Consider the following 19,279-nt stretch of genomic DNA (forward strand, 5'->3'; position numbering starts at 1 on the left):
CAACATTACAGTCATTGACCGTTTTAAATATACGTTTTATAATTTTGCTGCGATATCACAAAATTAGCTTTCTTTCAATGAGTCTATTTATAAGGGCATAACATTACGGTAAATTATAAACAGTGTAAATGTTTAAGCTAGATTTTTTTACATTGTTTTTCTACTCCTCTTTTGGAGATTTCACATTCGGTTATTCTCGAGAAAATTCAAAATTGTTATTTCTTGATTAAACTATACCTACTCTGTCAAACAAGTCTGTCAATAAATAAGAACAAAGTAAACTATATGCATCCTATTCTTTAGGTGCGGTCGCTAGACGGCGGACGCAGATCTGGACAATGAATATACACTTAACCGTGCAAATTATCGGTCGACGGTCGCAGACGTGGCCTTGAGCGCATGGACGTCCGATCGAAATCTGGCTCGCTGGATGTTTTGGTCAGCCGAAGCCACGTCCCGAAGACCGTGCACACTGATCGGTCGCGGTCGCGGTCGCTCGACGGCGGACGTCCGCGTAGTATGTTCCTAGCTGTAATAGTTTTCTGTTCTGAGATTAAAGCTAGGAACATACTACGCGGACGTCCGTCGTCGCGCGACCGTGGACGCGGATCTGGATAATGAATATACACTTAACCGTGCAAACTATCGGTCGAAGGTCGTGGACGTGGCCTTGAGCGCATGGACGTTCGATCGAAATCGGGCTCGCTGGATGTTTTCATCAGCCGAAGCCACGGCGTGATACTCTGCAGCCGTACCACCTCGCTTTATTGTGCTCAGATTACCATGGTGGAATGTACCTCTGACGTACCTCTTGTACCTCGTCGGAAATTAAATGTACTGTACATGTAGTTTACCAGAAATATGGGTTTAAAAGGGATCCGACTGGGGAGTACTACTCCCCAACTTGAAGTTAGGTTCTGTAGACCCTGATGAATAGGTCAGATGGAGAAGGCGGTATTCCTAGGCATGGCACACATAGTGTACCCTTGTTTCGCCGATAAACTTTTCATCGACAACAAATCATCGAAAATTTTGTTCGAGTAATTTTGTTTCAACTACTATTTATTTGAAATTTTCTTAGGTATTATAAATACTATTCCAGTATTCAACTAATATTTCGTCATCACCCAGCAGCAGATGGTTGCTCAAGACAGAATGGCGTGAAAGAATCTTGTAGGGGCTCTGCACCTCTGGGGTGTCCTTAGGATAGGCAACATAATATATGACTACTACTTTACTTTAATTCCCTCTTCTAAATATTTTATATGTACAAATAAAGGCCTTCTAACACATGTCCCTCATTGACTAAGTTATTTATGATTCAAAAATTAAAGAAAAAGAGAAAAACGAGACAATGATTCATGGTTAAATACAGCATTATCAAGTTGTTGGTGAAAGCCAAATATATTGCGACATGTCCTTATTCTCATAAGTAACAATAACAACCAACCTGTCTGGCCTAGTCGGTAATACTCTTTATAATACTGTGTCGGTAGTAACTTAGACTGCTAAGCCACAGTCCTGGGTTTGAATCCTGGTAAGGGCATTTATTTGTGTGATAAGCACAGATATTTGTTCCTGAGTCTTGGATGTCTTCCAAGTGTATAAGAGTTGTATATAAGTACCTACACTACAACACAAGCCTTCTTGAGCTTATCATGGGACTCGGTGAGTCTGAGTAAGAATGTCCTATATTTATTTTTTTAGATCTGGCTGTCCCCGACTTGTGCAATAAGGTTGAAAATAAGGTTGCTTTTAATGATATTGAAAGCCATTCAATCATAAAGTAGTCACTATATTTAGAACTTTTAGAAGAGATGTTAGAGGTGCAATCCTTTATACAAATAAAACTAAAATATATTTAATAAAATATTTAGAATTAGTATAGATCCTGTGGTTGAACAATGATGGTACTGAATTTGAAGTCTTCTGCTTGTGATGGTTCTACCTGATTATTACAAATATACTCTTGCCAGGGGAGGCTCACTCAACTTTTCTTTCATACATTCCGGCAGCCGCAAGTCCTGGCTTAGAGTTTGATGACCGTCTCCCTGCACAATAGAACTCAAAGTTGCATGCAGTCCGTTGACAGGTTGATGATGATGACAGTGTAGAGCCTTCTGTACTTGTACTTTTATAATTATGTGCTCTTGCTTCTGTCTCAGAACTTGCTTCCTTCAAATGATGGGAGGATCCACTGTAAAATAGAAGAGGTAGATTAACTAACAATAAATAATTATTATATTATTAGACCTGTGGCCCGTCTTTCGAGAAACGGGCCCCTGGTATTTAGCAATATAAACAATTCATACTAAAAGAGAGAATATGGTTTATACTTACATAAGGTTTTCTTTGGTGGACAAACAGGTGTTTCTTTAGCTTTCCAGAATGGTGAATTTACCAATACTGAAACAAGTCTTCTTCTTGTTCTTTGATTCTTTCCACTTCATGTAGGGCTGACAATTCAAACTGACACTGACAGATCTGTATAATCACTACATTTTGAGTTACGTTTTGATCCACATAAAATTTCATAATATATTTTAAAAAGTATTTTTGTGTCATTAATAATTGTTGTAGAAAGAATATACATTTAAAGTGAATCGATACTAAATACAATGTGATGGTAAAATATGCACTTTAAATACTTTTTAACATTCTAGAGTGTAAAATCTGAAAATGAGTTATATGGTTTCACATATTTCGTCAATCGAAACGAAACGTCAAGGAGTTTTTGTTATGCTGACAGCACTGTAACGTAATTATAGCACGACCAGTGTTGTCAGTTCAGAGATTTTTCTCCGATTTGCGGAGAATTTGAGCCTCTAGCGGAGATCAGATACAATCGGAGAATTTCGGAGATTATGAAAAGGTCTCTAATTTTTTGAAGTTAAACCGCTCGGTAAACCTGAATGCATGAATTAAAGATATCAAAATATTCTCAATGTTCTGTGCATTTCTGATATAAAAGCGTTAATTAATTAAAAGTATTAATTCACTATAAACATTTTTCTTTGTTTAAAGACGGTCAACCAAATCTCGGCAGTAAAAAAGCCGGCAATGTAGAAAAATGTATCCTAAACATTGAAGTTGGATGAACGGAATCATCGAGGAGCCATAACACTTAAATTGACCGTCTCGAAAGCCTGCTGGCGTCCACCGTCTGAAAAATTCATAATCTGAATTTGGATTTGTATGACAGATCTAGTGCACGGATTTCCATACAATTAGCAACTGTCCGTGTTATTTTTTAATATTATGTTTTTTTTTCAGATCGATCTGACAGATTGCGAATAATCTGAATTTTCATTGCACTCGATCTGATTTCATTTTTTTTATACTACGTCTGTGGCAAACAAGCATACGGTCTGCCTGATGGAAAGTGGTTACCGTAACCTATGGATGCCTGCAACTCAAAGAGTGTCACATGCGCGTGGCCACCCCATTAGAAACTTGTACACTCCCCTTTGCTGTGTTAAGTATAAGTACACAGCAAAAAGGAGTGCACAAGTTCAAAGGAGGGTTTGGGTTGCCAACGACTCAAAGGACAATAGACGGAACAAATTATTTCCTTAAGTCCTCCCGTCGTCAGCACCCCGCACCCTCGTTGAGCTCTGGGAGCCTTACTCACCGGCAGGAACACAACACTATGAGTAGGGTCTAGTGCTATTTGGCTGCGGTCTTCTGTAAGGCGGAGGTACTTCCCCAGTTGGGCTCTGCTCTAGATATGAGCGAGACGATATCCGTGTGCCCTACCACAGAAAGCGGAATATCATTCGCTATGCCCTACCTCCTAGCGATAATATTATGACTTTTTAAGATTATGAAATGAAGACTGTATGCATAACTGACAGTTCAAACGTACACTGACAGATTTGTCAGTGTCAGCATACAAATCTTTTTTCAGATTATGATTTTTTCAGACTGTCTCTTTCAGACTCTGTTGCCGTTCTTAGTGCCCTTAGTGGATGCCAGGCTTAAGGCGGAATCGAACTGTGTCGAATCGAGTTCTCATATGCGATTCGACGCGTCGCTGATGGACGCTGTTTAATAAGAAATGCAGATGAGAGATCGCTCACGAAGCGACGCAACTTTTCATACAAATACGTAAGTTGCCGAGCAACTTCGACGACCGTGGGCGAGCTGCGCACCCTTAACAGATATGTTGTAAATAAAAATAAAAAAATTCAGCTCTGTAGGTGGCGCATTCATAGCACAGGCACTAGTTTTCATGTAAAACCAATTAAACTTGAACTCATTATTTTTATGACTTAGATACTACAGTGACAGCTTAAAAAACTACTTGCTAGAAATCTGCCTATTCTGCTGCACGTATTAATTAAGGCACACCACGCCACAGTGTGGAAAAAAAAGGTTTTTATGCAACCTTTTTTTGTATGCAACCTGTCAGTTCAATCTGAAAATTCTGTCAGTATGAACTGACAGGTTGGATGCAAATCTTTTTTAAGATTATGAATTTCTCAGACTGTCTATGGCGTGCTTAAGACTAGGGAATGCAATAACCGACCAAATTTCATAACCGGTTACAATTTTTTATTATGTGAAGAATAACATTAAAAAAAAAACACTCACGATATTTTGTACCCATAGGAACTTGAAAATATTATAGAGAATTTATTTGCATACCTCATTCATTCTGTACAAGTGTACACCCATGGGCCCACATACATATGTACATACATGGACCCTGATACGGGTGTAGCAAAGTGTAAATGTGTCACTTATTAATATAAATATCTGGGTGACCGAGCTTCGCTCGGTTTTGTTTCGTATCATTGACATGTGTCGCCATCTAGTTCAAAAATTAATAGTACCTACATCGAGCGAAAGAATTCTCAGTCTTAACAACACAACTACTCCACACGAGATGGCGCGCGTTTCGCCACTAAAACTCAAATAGTGTATTTTTCTATTCATTTTAGCCTTGACCTGTGTCGCTATCTAGTGTTTGCAATAAATAGTACTTACATCGACCGAAAGAATTCTGTCTTAACAGTACAACTACTGCACATGAGATGGCGCGCGAAGAAAAACGCATGAAAACTCGAAAATTCGCGTTTTCCGGGACCTAAGGATAAGTTAGACCGATTTTTCACCCCCAAAAACCCCCACATAACAAATTTCAGCGAAATCGTTAGAGCGGTTTCCGAGATCGTCAGTATAAATAAATATACAAGAATTGCTCGTTTAAAAGTATAAGATTGTATTATATTATATTCCATGTACGGGCAGAAAGTTTCAATTTCTAACTAAATGTAATGTACTCGTATAGCCTTCCCATCAGTTGCTCATACCAAGCGCCCCAGTCTTATAAGATGTGCTTGAATTTGATATAATTATTATTGTTGCACAGCTCAGCACATAATATGTGCAGTGCAGTGCATTCCAACTTTCATTATCATTTAATATGTTATCTTTTATTCGAGATACCATTAGTACAAACTCCGTGTTAAAAAAAATTAATAAATATGAAAAAATTTAAAGTATCAAAACTATTTGTCAGTTATTTCTTAATTGCATTGCATGCATATTTTACGTAAATGAATACTTCTTTAAATATACTTACTAATAAATGAGACTAATTACTAGGAAATCAAATCAAAATAGGCAATTTCGTATTTAATACCACACAAATAAATGAAATAAATACCTCGTTCTCAAAGTATTGCTTTTATAAAATTTTGTAAGGATTGTAGCGAAAACGAAAAAGTAGTGGTAAAACATTTAAGTTGGTAACCCTGACGCCCCTTGTGACGCCACGAACATGCGGTGCGAGTAGGCTTGCCAGATCGAATTACCCGATTATCGGGGAAAAAAATTTTTTTTTCGGGATTTCAGGTCTCTAGTCGGGAAAAGAAAAAAAAAAAACCGGCCAAGTGCGAGTTGTACTCGCGTAGCAAGGGTTCCGTACACTACAAGGGCTTAAGCGCCTCCTTTTTAGTAGGAACTTAAGTCATTTTTGCGAATAATCGATATTTTGAACAAAGCGAAACAGAAATGAATTTATATGTAATATTAAAATGCGCTCACACAATTTCAAGATATTTGGTAACTCCTTGCAGCGGCAGTGAGTGAAATTCGTAATTTGACTTTTTTTCTTTTACGTCCGACTTCCGCTTTACTGTAGATTTCTAATAGGTTTTTCTGTAATCTATAGATTGCAAACTATCTCGTGTATTTTTTTGAAAATTTTACGCTTAGTAGTTTCGGAGATAAGGGTAAATATATATATAATTATACAAGTAAAAAAAGTTCTATGAGCAGGAGGTGTGCCTCAAATGTCATAATACAAACTTTTAAAGTATATTCTTTAAACATAATTACGTTCCTTATATATTTATATTTTGAATAACAATAAAAATCTTATCTTATGGACTAATTCGTAACTAATTTAACAAATTCAGAGTGCGTTTTCTTGGATAATTTCTAGTTTACTTCGTATTATACCATATCTGAAAGGTAATTTCTTTACGATTCCTGTGAAACAATGAAAATGTAGACGTGTCTCCAAACATCTACTTTACCAGGAATTAAGTTGATGCGGTATTAGTTACCTGGCATTGGTTACTTTTGGATAGAGAAATCTACAGCAAAAAATGCTGAAAGAATCTGTTAGCAGATTTTTTTTAATAATACGATCTTTCAACTTTATTCTGACAATAGCTTGATGTTGTCCATGATATTTATGTAGAAGCCAGCAGCTTGCTAAAGCCAGTGCTCTCGAGTACGGGACGAAAGACTTGATTTAACGAAGTCCCACAGTATTGACCCATTAACCGGTATAGAATGTAGTGTCCAAGAAATTCGTTCATTGAAATGACACCCACGATGAGCAACCAAAATATTTTAAAAAACGTACCGCGTACGGTACTTGCTTTACGGTCGTTCCAGAAAAATTATTTAGCTTGATTCTAGTTTGAAATTTGAAATTTTAGAGTATTTCGAAAAATCGGGACATTTTCTAATTTGTCGGGATTCGGGAACACATGTTAAAAATCGGGAGAATCCCGCCGAATCCCGACCGTCTGGCAACCCTAGGTGCGAGCTGCGACGCTGCGAGTGCGCCACCAGTCCGCCATCTTTCTTACCTTTTTGATGGTTGTTGACTTGTAAATTTTGTAATTAGTTTTTGCCGACGTCCGTTTTTTAAGTAATTTTTGGTATTTTACAAATTGTGTTACTTTAGTGGACACGTGGAGACATGGACGCTGACTGTTGGAAGAATTCGTCAATTCAGACTGGCGCAAAGAGCTATCAGGGCGCGATGCCAGGAATTTCATTGCGAGACAGAATTCGAAATGAGGATATTCGCCAACGCAATAAAGTTACCGACATTGCAAAAAGGATTAACTCAAGTGGGAATGGACCGGCTATATTTTTCGCAGAGATGACGATCAATGGGGTCGCCTAGTATTGCTGTGGAGACCTAGCCTGGGTGGCCGAGGTGGCGGGAAACCACGAGCAGATGGTCGGATGACACATATAGAACGGAGTGGAAACCCACGGAATGCAGACCAGGATCATATAGTAAGTATTTTGTTTCTTAAGTTTTGTATGGATTCTTTGAATGAAATGAGTTCTATCGAGTTAACTGCACTTTGCGTTAGGCGTCCATGTGTTTTATTCTTAGCGCCAGGCAGGCAAGCATGGGATGGCCTAATGTTTTATCATTTATCGCACAACCATGCTTGCCTGCCAGTTCTGGTTATTTATTGATTTAGGTCGAGTTTGTTTGTTTGGTTTAGTTTTTAGTTATTTAAAAAATAAAATGCCCTAGGTATGCTGATCTAGGCCTAATCAAGCCAGCAGCAGTGGGACATGTTGCCCGCTCTAACGTTATCCTGTTAATTAGATTATATGAGATAGATTAGATAGAATAAATTTTATGGTATGAGGAGAAAACCATTCAAATCTAATTGAAACTAACTACTTCTACTTGTGTAAATATATTAATGATGCTGATTTATTCAACTAATTTTATATTTTCAGCTTTAGGTATGAGTTTGTTACTTTTGCTCATAATAACATGGAGTATGTCACGGCTGCTCCACGGGCTGCATTGAAGGGCAACAGGAGCGAAAATGTTAAAATGGAAAGGAGCTCCCCCTTTCAATTAGGGAATCTTAGGTAATATACTATTGTTTTTTATTTGCATACCATATAATTTTTACAATATGTACATATTTGGACCCTGAAAAGGGTATAGCAAAAATCTCTTACTAGTTTGTGTTATTAACTAGATTTATAGAATAAAAATTGAGGTTCCACTCTCAACTGTTTCCTCCTCTAAAACTTAATCAATCAGGATGAAATTTGAGGATTTGAATAATAATGAAATAATCTGTGTCATACCGTTTGGTTTTTTTGGCTAATTGTTGACCCATTTTGACTATCCTACGACAGTCCGACACATATATAAATGATAATAAATATTAATAATCTGTGTTGAAAAAACCAGGGAGGAAATAGTCGAGAGCTTTTGTATGGAGAATTGACCCCTGCTGTAGTAAATCGCCCGTTTCTGCTGAAGTAATTATGGATTGAATAACACTGACTCTCTTTTCTCTTTTTAGGATATGCTAAGGCAAACAGAAGGAGGCAAGGAACGGGACTGCATCAATTGCTGTCTGGAACCAATCTTGTGGGATGACTTCTGGACAGGGAAAAACAATTTCATCATCTACCCTAATACTGACGAATGTTCTAAAACGTAAGTACTTATGAACCCTTCATAAAGGGCAATGTCCATCTTTTATTACAAGCTTTTATTCAACTTGCCTTGTTAGTGTGTTAGTGTTAGTTTGGGTCAAAACGTAGAAGCTAAATTTGACCCACTTCCCGGTTTCCGATTGAGCTGAAATTTTGCATGCATATGTAAATCATGTGACAATGCAATATTATGGTATCATGGCGCTGATCTGATGATGGAGCAGAAAGGTGGTCATAGAAACTTTGTTATGAAACGTCGTATCCCCATTGAGTAAAAGGGGTTTTTAGAAACATCTCGGAGAGCAGTAGACAACTGTTGAAAGAAAGGTACAGTCGGCGATAAAAAAGCTTGTGCCAAAAATGATGTTTTTGCAAAAGACTTATTCATATGCGTTTAGTACAAATTGATTTAAAATAATATATCTAAAGGTTTTCTAACATTTTATAAATTTTACAGGTGCTGTAAGGCAGACATTTCCAAATGTAACGGAGGAAAGTTTCGAGACATGTAATGGTTTCAACATGCTGCTGAGACCCAACTCAAGAGACGTCAGTTTGTACTGTTTAGTCCATTCTCTATTGGGCATGCTTGTATAGAGAGGTATATATATATATATTGGAGTACAGACATGGTGTTTGGTATGAGTATTATATACATCCTTTTGAGTCAAATAGGACCGGTAGCCACTTTGAACTCCGTGTCCGAAAGGGTCAAAGTATGGAGCTCCCGGTACTCAGAAAAAAATTCTGGCCTATTAGTTTTGAACTTTCGAGTCAAGTTTGGTGTCATTTTTAAACTGTTCGCTTCGTTTTTAAATTGAAGAAGATTAAAAATCACAGTAATATTATAAAGGCAAAAGTTTGTGAGCATACCGTGTTTGTTACTTCCTCACGCCACGCCCAAGTGCCTTAACAAATATTATTTATAAAATTAAGTATGGAGGAAGTACGATATACCCTAAGTTAACACGTCGCTTCTTCTTGATCGTGGGTAACACTCGGGGCGCAGTATAATGATTATTAAAAATCTTTATGCTGTCCCCTATGCTGCGATGGCGATCGTTGCAGTACTTTCAATATTTTTTTTACATCAAATATTAGAATCATCAAAGATTACTAATAAAATAGGCTTTTTAGAAATATTTTTTAAAAATCATGATTAGTATAAAAATACGGAAATATGAGGATTTGTTTGCATTTCGTGGCTACTAAAAATTCATTATTAATAAATATTGTGCTATATTTTGCTATGGAACCCTAAAAAAGTAGTTACATAAAAATGACACTAAAATTGACTCAAAGCTCAAACTAATCGGCCAGAATTTTTTCTGAGCAGCAGGAGCTCCATACTTTGACCCCCTCTCCCCCTTCGGACACGGAGTTCAAAGTGGCTACCGGTCTTGTTTGACTCGGGAGGACGTGTATAATACCCATGTAGATGTAGATGTAGTGTAGGGACGCCTGGCCGGATACAGGCGGGCTGTCGATCGCTGGTGCGTTCATTCAGCCCAATTCCCTGGAGTTGGAGCTGCAGGTTACTGTCCCGGCTGCCCTCCCACACTTCTCTCCTCAAATTTTCTTGTTTTCCTGCAGAACATAATACCCATACTAAACGCCAATGCTCTACTCAAAAATTCACTTTTTCCCAATAGAGAACGGACTGTGTTAGACAGTGCATGTTGTTACACGGTAAATTTTTCTAGAAGACCAAATTTATAAGTTCCTTAGTTATTCTATTTTTAACTAAATAAGTTCTTGTACTATAAGCAGTAATCGGAATAGGCAGAGTAGATATATTTATTTTTAAACGAAATGACTTCCTTGCGATAGTATTTTTTCAGTACAGATGGTATTTTTTTTACGCACTAGTGCGAGAAGTGGTTCATTATACGCCAGGTCGAAACTTCGGAGGCTCATCTGTACTGAAAAACGTCGTACGATACACGTGCGAAAAGGAAATTCGTAACTCGTGTCGATTTAAAGATTTTTATCGCTACTCGTTTCGAACTTCCTTTTTTACGCACTTGTATCGTAATGTACTATTTTGCCATATTGGAATCTTTCGCTTGCTCGAGTATCAATATTGGCACGTGCAGGTAAACAATAACTTTGCCCCCTTGTAAAACAATTAACTATTTTTTCAGTACAGATGGTGGTTTTTTTACGCACTAGTGCGAGAAGTGGTTCATTATATGCCAGGTCGAAACTTCGGACTCCGAAGTTTCGTTCGGAGGCTCATCTGTACTGAAAAACGTCGTAAGATACAAGTGCGAAAAGGAAATTCGTAACTCGTGTCGATTTAAAACACTCCCTTCGGTCGTGTTTTAATTTATCGCCACTCGTTTCGATCTTCCTTTTTTACGCACTTGTATCATAATATACTATTTTAACAGCCTATATTGTGTCCCACAGCTGGGCAAAGGCCTCCCCTAGCACACTCAACGAAGCCTACCTCATCGGAATTAATTCGTGTATAAGCGAATTTTGGTATAATTGTAAATGGAAATAACGGGTAGAGGGGGGGGGGGGGGGGTGGAAAAAGTCCCTTTTTTTTAGTTTTTCGTGAATACTTCTTAAACTGTGCCACGTAGAAAAAAATGTTTCAAGACACAAGTAATCTTCAGAAAATTCTCTACAAAAAAAATATGTTCACTTTTTATCTGGGATCATGAAATATGGAGAGGAAAAGATGGACAGAGAAGATTTTTTTTTATAATGCAAGTGTGATGAAAAACATTGTGCGTAACTCGGGAAGTATGAATATTACTAACTCGACTCTTTAAATCGCTCCAGCAAGCCAACTTACTCTCGTTAGTACAATGTACTATTATTGTCCGTCTTTTCCCCTCCATACCACCATTACCACCCCGACCCAAGAGTACTTTGAGTATGTGAATTAAGACACCATTCTCTACAACTATGCCAAAATTCGCTTATACACGAATTATTTCCCCCGACAGGCAGTTAAAAGTTGGGCGTGCTACCCTGTTTTCCGCCACTCGTCATGGTTTTTAAATTTCTTTAATTAACTATTTATCTGTTAAAAAGTTAGTGGACAATAGTTTAACAACGTTTTTTTTAATATTTTATTTTCGAGTTAGGTCAGTTTGCAGTGTATTTTGACCTATTTAGAACTATATTAATTACGGTAGGTTCCCGGGACGTTAGTTACGCAAAAAAAAATGTCGTAAGGAAGTCTACTTTTTATATGTTCTACCAAGTGTAGGTAAATGTACTCTGCCTATTCCGATCACTGACTATAAAGCTTATTAAAACTCCATCGAGACTAGACTTCAATCATTTTTAAGAATTAACTTAATTGCGATTATAATAGAGTTTATACTAATAATATTCACCAGGATAATGTGTCATATTTTTATCAAAATGTGCGTGTGTACTGACAAAAATCTTTTTCAGTACAGATGGTGTTTTTATACGCACTAGTGCGAGGTCGAAACTTCGGATGGCCATCTGTACTGAAAAACGTCGCACGATACACGTGCCAAAAGGAAATTCGTAGCTCGTGTCGATTTAAAATACTCCCTTCGGTCGTGTTTTAATTTATCGCCACTCGTTTCGTACTTCCTTTTTTACGCACTTGTATCGTAATGTACTATTCTGCGTGTGTTATTTTCTCACCCCCGTGAATTTCGGCAGACTTTTTTGTAAGCAAAGGAGGAGCAGCTTATAAGTAGTATAAAAAGCTATTCGCTAGGTGCATGACTGGTGCTGTTCTCAATTTGTGGGCTTTTCCATATTAAATTAAATTCTATGGTTTAAAGTTAGTTCCAATCCAACGGCCGCTGCTGGCATTGATGTTGGACAAGCCCATGATGACGTGTATTTATAACAATCAGCGCCACTCTGTCACGCACGTTGCCAATATTTATTAGGTTATTACGATTTAATAAGCTTGTAATCGTCACTTTTGTGATATAAGCATGTAACGATCAAAGTTTTCCTTCCCTTGTCACATCCCATAACAATTTAATTTTTATTATTATTCTCAGTATTTATTTTCTTTCTTAGGTTAGGTGTTTTACAATATGTATATAAAAATAAAATATAAAAACATTTACAAAACAATATACAATAAAAACATATAAACATATTATAAAAAACCTAACCTAGGGTGCCGCCAGCAGCGGGGCAGGGCCCATGCTGCCGGTGGTTAGGGCCGCAGAGAGAGGAACCGTTGAACTATCCGTGCTGTGTCCAAGATCACCGCCTTCTGCATCCCCTTGATCCAGCCACCTAGCGAGAGTCTCTTAAGATGTAGGTCGAGACTCTTCGCTATGAGACCGTTCGCTGAAACGACTATCGGAACAATGATCGTTGATTCAACATCCCACATGGCGGTTATCTCGTGAGCCAAGTCTAGGTACTTACTGGACTTGTCCTTCTCGGCTTTCACGAGATTCTCATCAAGGGGATATTGATGTCAACGAGCACTGCCCAGCGTTGCGGTCGATCTATTATCACAATGTCAGGCTTATTGGCTACTATAGTCCTGTCAGTGATAATAGATCGATCCCAATAGAGCGTGGCACGACCATTTTCGAGAACTGGCGCAGGTAAGTACTTGTAGTACGGTACTTCGCGGTTCACAAGGCCGTATTGAAGAGCAAGTTGCTGGTGAATAATCCTGGCTACGAGATTATGTTTGTGCAAGTACTCGCCGTTAGCAAGATGAGAACAACCGGAAATGATATGCCTGAGTGACTCTCCGGGACGGCGGCATGCCCGACAAATGTCGACCGTACCCTCCTTCAGGATATATTTCCGGTAGTTGTTCGTCATCATAACTTCGTTCGCAATTGCACAGGCAAAACCCTCGGTTTCTCCGAAGAGGTCCCCGAATCGTAACCAGTTCACCGATGCGAGCAGATTCGGGATCGGGTCCCGTGAGGGCCTTGTAGAATCGCCCGTGTAGCTGCTTGCTCTCCCATACCGCCTTGCGGTCCGCAGTACTTAGTACCACAGGTTTGCGCCAGTTCTCTTTCGCCAAGGAGAGCGGCGTGAGGTTTCCGTTTACTGCCACCACATCACGATACATCCCGCACTCGTTGTTAAGGAAGTAATCCCTGAGATTGTACACCTCACGGTTGTGGAGATCTTTGGCGTTTAGGAAGCCTCGACCTCCGCACTTCCGTGGGATGTACAATCTCATAACAGACGAGCGCGGGTGTAACATACGGTGTGTGATAAGCAGTGACCGGACCCTCCGATCCAGGGCGTCCAGCTCAGTCTGTGTCCACCTTAGTATGCCAAAAGAGTAAGTGAGTAGAGGCATTACTCAGGCGTTAAAGGCGCGCACTTTGTTGCCTCCTGACAAAAGACTGTTAAGGACTTTTGTGAGCTGACTGAAAAAGCGCTCCTTCACCGACTGTCTAATGCCAACATCCTCAATACCCAACGACTGTGACATACCAAGGTACTTATAGGTTTCTGATTCAGAGATAGATCTGAACGACATCGTCTCAGAAAGCTGTAAACTTTCTGAATTTACAACCTCTCCCTTTTTATTAGTATTATTAAGTACAGAGACTACATTTCTGTTTTTGGTTTATTTTTGAAGATTATTATAAATTTAAAGTGTACCCAGGTATTGGCTGTTGTATTTATTTATATCTAAATGTTTTTCATGTAATGTAATGTAAATGTTTATCATGTATTTCAGTCTGAAAGTTTAAACATATTATTATGTATATTTCATGTGCTGTGGCTAGTGACGTGTATAAGAGCCCTTGTGGCCTACTTGCTGAATAAATGTTTGTATTTTGTATTTATGATTTAAAAAACATGTTTTCATGAAAACTTATGTGCGTATTAGTTAAGAGGAAACAGGAATAGTCATTTCTTCACACAAATATTCTCGACTGTATCTTTCATTGGTTTTTTTAAGTTAGAGCTTGGTTTTTAGTGCATTCCACGAGAATATCCTTTACGAAATACGTATATAAGGCAGCTACTCCAATCAAGTCAGTGAAGCTCGAGAAAATACTCTTAAGTCATGAAAGATGGTCAGGCACAAAATCGCTTTCTTAGCGTTGTCAGAAGTATTAGAATAATTGTATTTTGCTAAGGACATTCTCGTGGAATGCCCCTTTTACCAATACTTCATATTGTGTCTGACTGTTTTGCTTCTTTTGATTTTATTTTGACACAGCTGCAAAGATAAGCGTGGTACCTATTCAAATCTGACATCGACTATCCAAAAAACTAAACAGTCCGACACAGACAATCATTATCATCCAGATTTTAACATTTGATTACGATTGGTTAGGTTTTGGAGAACAAAACCTTGATTTTTTCGATTTTTTAGGCACTAAATAATAGTAGTAGTATTCACGCACACTGTTTTAAAATGTGTTTGTGTGTATTATAATAGATATGTCATTGTCAATTCAAATATGTAACACCATTAGTATAAATAAGTATTATCACTGTACATTAGTATGGTGCTGGTTTTCTGGTCTGAAGGGTTAAAAGAAAAAAATGAAATAAATTATGTTGGCTGTATATCCATGTTTTTGTTTTATAAACATCAATGATTTTTGTGTGTGGTATTTTTAAAGTTTGACTTTATTTGTTTCTAGTTATTAAGCTGCACACGAACAGCAGCGAGCCTGGGCGAGCCCGCCCGCCCGCCCAGGCTCGCTGCGGTCCGCACGCAGCTCGCAGAGCACCTTGCGTGCATTTGTATTTGCGACGTCCTATCAACCACAAAAATTAATTTCCCTGCAATATCCCTATGAAATGTTGTGCGAACGATTCACGAGTTACTTACTCATGACGTGCAATTAGCAAGTTCTAGCAATATTATTTTTTGACTAAACTAGTAAGTTGCCAGTGATTTATTGACACAACATACCAAATGGTTATATACCAGAAACATTATGAGCGCTACTTTTAGGTACATTACAAGTGTAACTTGCAAGGAACTTCACTAGAGTTGTTAAAGCAATGTTACATTTGTAACTTATTAAAAGGTGCCAGTGAAAAAATTATATAACATACAATTTCAAACTTTTTGGTTTATTACAAATGTAACCTTGCCGTAATGAATAGCGTGTAAGTTACGCACAAGTTGCATATGTGCTATTGTTGCAATGTACAAAAATGAACTTCTTAAAAGTTTTCGTCATAACTTTCTAGTAAGTTTATATTTCAATGTATCAGCAACATTGCTATTCAAAGTTATAGAAAGTTGTAAAAATCCGATCTGGGAAACTTACAGGGTTTATCTACAGCGCGGCCGAAAGCGTTTAACATCAATATGGCTCAAACATTGCCCAAACGTTGCAAGCTTGCAATTGTAAGTTTCAAGCTCCCAGATGTAGCATTGAGCAATGTTACCGCAAGTTCTGCTTGCTTAACGGGTATATACTTTGTTTATTCGGTAAATATTCGACAATGGAACCGAATTATTCAGCCGAATACGAACATTGAAAAACTTGCCGAATATGCCGAATACCGAATATTTACCGAATATTCGGCCCATCTCTAGTTAAAACCCTCCATCGTAAAATAGGTAATTTTTAAATTCCCACACCTGACTGCTTCCAATCCATCCACAATACGAAATTAGAGGCATTCGCCAGAATCGAACGGGTAGTGTAAACAGCAGCTGCGCACTGTCAGCGTATGTGGAACGGAACTCGTTCCCGATGTATTTTAGGAGTCTTTGTTATAACAATTATGAAATTTAAAGGTTGAGGAGGTTATGGATTTAGATTAGTGTCGTTCCATGCCTATACAGATAACGAGACAACTATATAACTTCTTAGGGGCTATGTAAGGCCTCATAGCGCCTATGTATCACTGCAACCATTCCTGAGCTAATTGTGATCGCACCTACTACAGCTCTTGGTCAAGTTTACAAATTAAAAGACTAGAGATACCTGAAATCATCAGGGTGTATAAGGTAAGGTGGTTGCGCAGAATTATGTTACGGGTACGCATTAGGGCAGGGCACTCGACACTCTAGGCAGAATCTGTACCCTATACAACTACCTATATAACTTAACATTTATATATATCCATATCATAACTCGCCTTTGTCTCGTTTCATAACACAATACTCGTGTTTTGCACTCATTATGCACTAGTCTAAGGGCCATTGAATATAAATAAATAAAAAGGTAAAGGGTAAAAAGGGAAGGGTTGAAGTGAGAATTGATTGTTTTTTTATTTTTTATTACCTTAGCAATATATACATTATTTATTCTCCATAAACTGAACACAAGGAAATATGGAATCAAATTTAGTGTTATCTAACACAGTAGCTTAAACTGCAAGCATAAAACACAAGGCTACTGATAACAGTGTTGACTGAGTATGATTTGTTAGTCTTAGAATTATGCTGACAGCCCGAGCATACAAAGGGATCAAAAGGATGATAAGATAGATTTTCAATATTGGTTAGGTTACTTCATTCACTCGTTCATTCACATGTTTTTAAGACTTTTCCATACTAATATTATAAATGGGAAAGTGTATGTGTCTGTTTGTTTGTCAGTCTTTCACGGCAAAACGGGAGCGACGAAGTGACGTGATTTTTTAAGTGGAAATAGTTGAAGGGATGGAGAGTGACATAGGCTACTTTTTGTCTCTTTCTAACGCGAGCGAAGCCACAGGCAAATGCTAGTTCAATATAATTCAGCTTTCAAAGAAAAAAACCTAAATCTAAATCGGTTCATCCGTTCGGGAGCTACAATGCCACAGACAGACACACACAGATAAAGAGTCAGACAGTCAAACAGACAAACAAACAGACAGACACGTCAAACTTATAACACCTGTAGTTTTTGCGTCTCGGGGGTTTAAAATGGGTTTAACCAGTGAAAAAGTACCCTTGTACAGTCAATGTACCCCAAGGAGATGGTAAAGAATTAAAATAAATTTGAATTATTTATTTGAAAGTTCACATCTGTAACGGAAGACCAAGCTAACCCTGTATTTACAATTACTATGTGTGCCAAATGATGTAATTTTTTTATGAAATGATAGTCCAATGAATTGTCATTGCACTATCATTTCATAAATCCTTGCTTTGTTAAAAGCCAGAATATACAAAATAATGATAACAATCCTTACATTAGAAAACTAATTCATTAAGAAATTGCGTTTATTTTATGAATATTTGAATGTTAGTCTGGTTTTATGTATTAACTAAACTTTGTATTTGAGTTCTGATTATGGTCAATGCCCATAAAATATCTTGCAAAATTTTATTTATGTGATACATTTATTTTTCCTCATAAACAAGCAGCAATCACTTCATTTTCCTGTTCTTTAATGCTTGGTCAAAAATAACAGGAGAAAAATACTAGGACGGACATTGTAGTAGGACTCTGGAAAGGTTCTAAAGGTTCGGCCATCTTAAATATCTTGATGATTCAGGGATAAATAGACAGACTCAAAAATTGGTTAAAAATGTGGCATTCAATCACAGAAAAGTTCAAAAGTCCAGTTCTTCTGAAACTGAGATAAAATGATCCATGCAGCACATTTTATATATTTATATGAATTTTCTGACACACAGGAGTCACATTAGAATTTAAGCTCTATCCGCTAATTTTCAAGATAAGACAAAGGAGTTTATTTAATCCTGAACTAAATAATTTGTTTCATAAACAAGCGCCAAAAGCACAGACAAACTTTCACTGGGAGTAAAGTTTGGCTTAAAAGTCTCGTACCCAGGCCATAAAATCCTCAGAAAAAATGGGAGTAAAGTTTTTTTAAATAAAGTTTTGTTTGTTGCGCGTTCCAATTTTACTAATCTACTACTGAACTAAAGTACACATCAGGATCAACCAGCCAGTGCTTCTGGACGAAGTGAAAGGTTAGTAGGACTTACTGTTGAATGCAGCCAGCTTTCTCGTGGAGCCGAGCCGCTTCATCGGCGTCCGGGGCTCCGCGTCCCGGTCGTCCAGCTCCAGCACGGGCGCCTCGCCCGTTGGCGTCGTCGCTTCCGACATCGTAGGAGCACTAACCGACCACCATCACCGAAAAACTAACACTAGCCTCACAGACTCCAGAAAAAATAAATACACCCAACGTATTCCACATGTAAAGTATCTCTTCGCGGTTACGAATGGTAAAGCTATGCGCGCAGCGGGCGAACGAAAATATAAATAACGCCGCGTAATTTACTATCGAGATTCACGCGCCCGCCGGCGTAAACCAAACAAAACAAATTAGATTCGAAGCGAAAGTGCACGAACGCCGAACGAACGGACGACAATAAAAATATGAACAAAACGCACCCCCCTCGCGTTTGAAGTTTTGGACCGGGCCAATCACGGCTCTTAATTCTACCGCCGTTATTGGAGTTGAACCAATCAGTAGGCCGCCGTGTCAAATGTCAGATTGGCATTTCCTGACAAACCGAGCTTTATAAGGCTAGTTACATACTTCAGATAGATTTGTCAACAGGATGGAACATTTTGATCAAATCTAATGATATTTGAAATTATGGATAAGTCTGAAAGGTTTTTATGTTCATATACACTAAAGAAAGAAATTACATTTATATTTTCATACC

At 38.0% G+C, this 19,279-nt stretch overlaps 1 protein-coding gene and 1 long non-coding RNA gene across 3 annotated transcripts in view; one reads left to right on the plus strand and one right to left on the minus strand.

The window, feature by feature from the left end:
- Window positions 1-18,958, minus strand: part of LOC125235523 (SLIT-ROBO Rho GTPase-activating protein 3-like) — a 135,867-nt gene extending 116,909 nt beyond the window's left edge. For both annotated transcript variants that reach the window (XR_007178099.1, XM_048142100.1), the window contains exon 1: window positions 18,593-18,958. Coding sequence is in view for 1 of the 2 variants with exons in the window: in XM_048142100.1 (XP_047998057.1) it covers window positions 18,593-18,713 (121 nt within the window). In the remaining variant the exon portion in view is untranslated. The remainder of the gene's footprint in view (window positions 1-18,592) is intronic.
- On the plus strand, window positions 6,170-10,640 carry LOC125235524. The gene is made up of 4 exons (XR_007178100.1): window positions 6,170-7,548; window positions 8,011-8,148; window positions 8,595-8,731; window positions 9,188-10,640. It is a non-coding gene; the product is annotated as an uncharacterized LOC125235524 (long non-coding RNA).
- Window positions 18,959-19,279: the final 321 nt, after the last annotated feature.

The sequence above is a fragment of the Leguminivora glycinivorella genome, chromosome 17 (genome assembly GCF_023078275.1).
Source record: "Leguminivora glycinivorella isolate SPB_JAAS2020 chromosome 17, LegGlyc_1.1, whole genome shotgun sequence".
Lineage (NCBI taxonomy): Eukaryota > Metazoa > Arthropoda > Insecta > Lepidoptera > Tortricidae > Leguminivora > Leguminivora glycinivorella.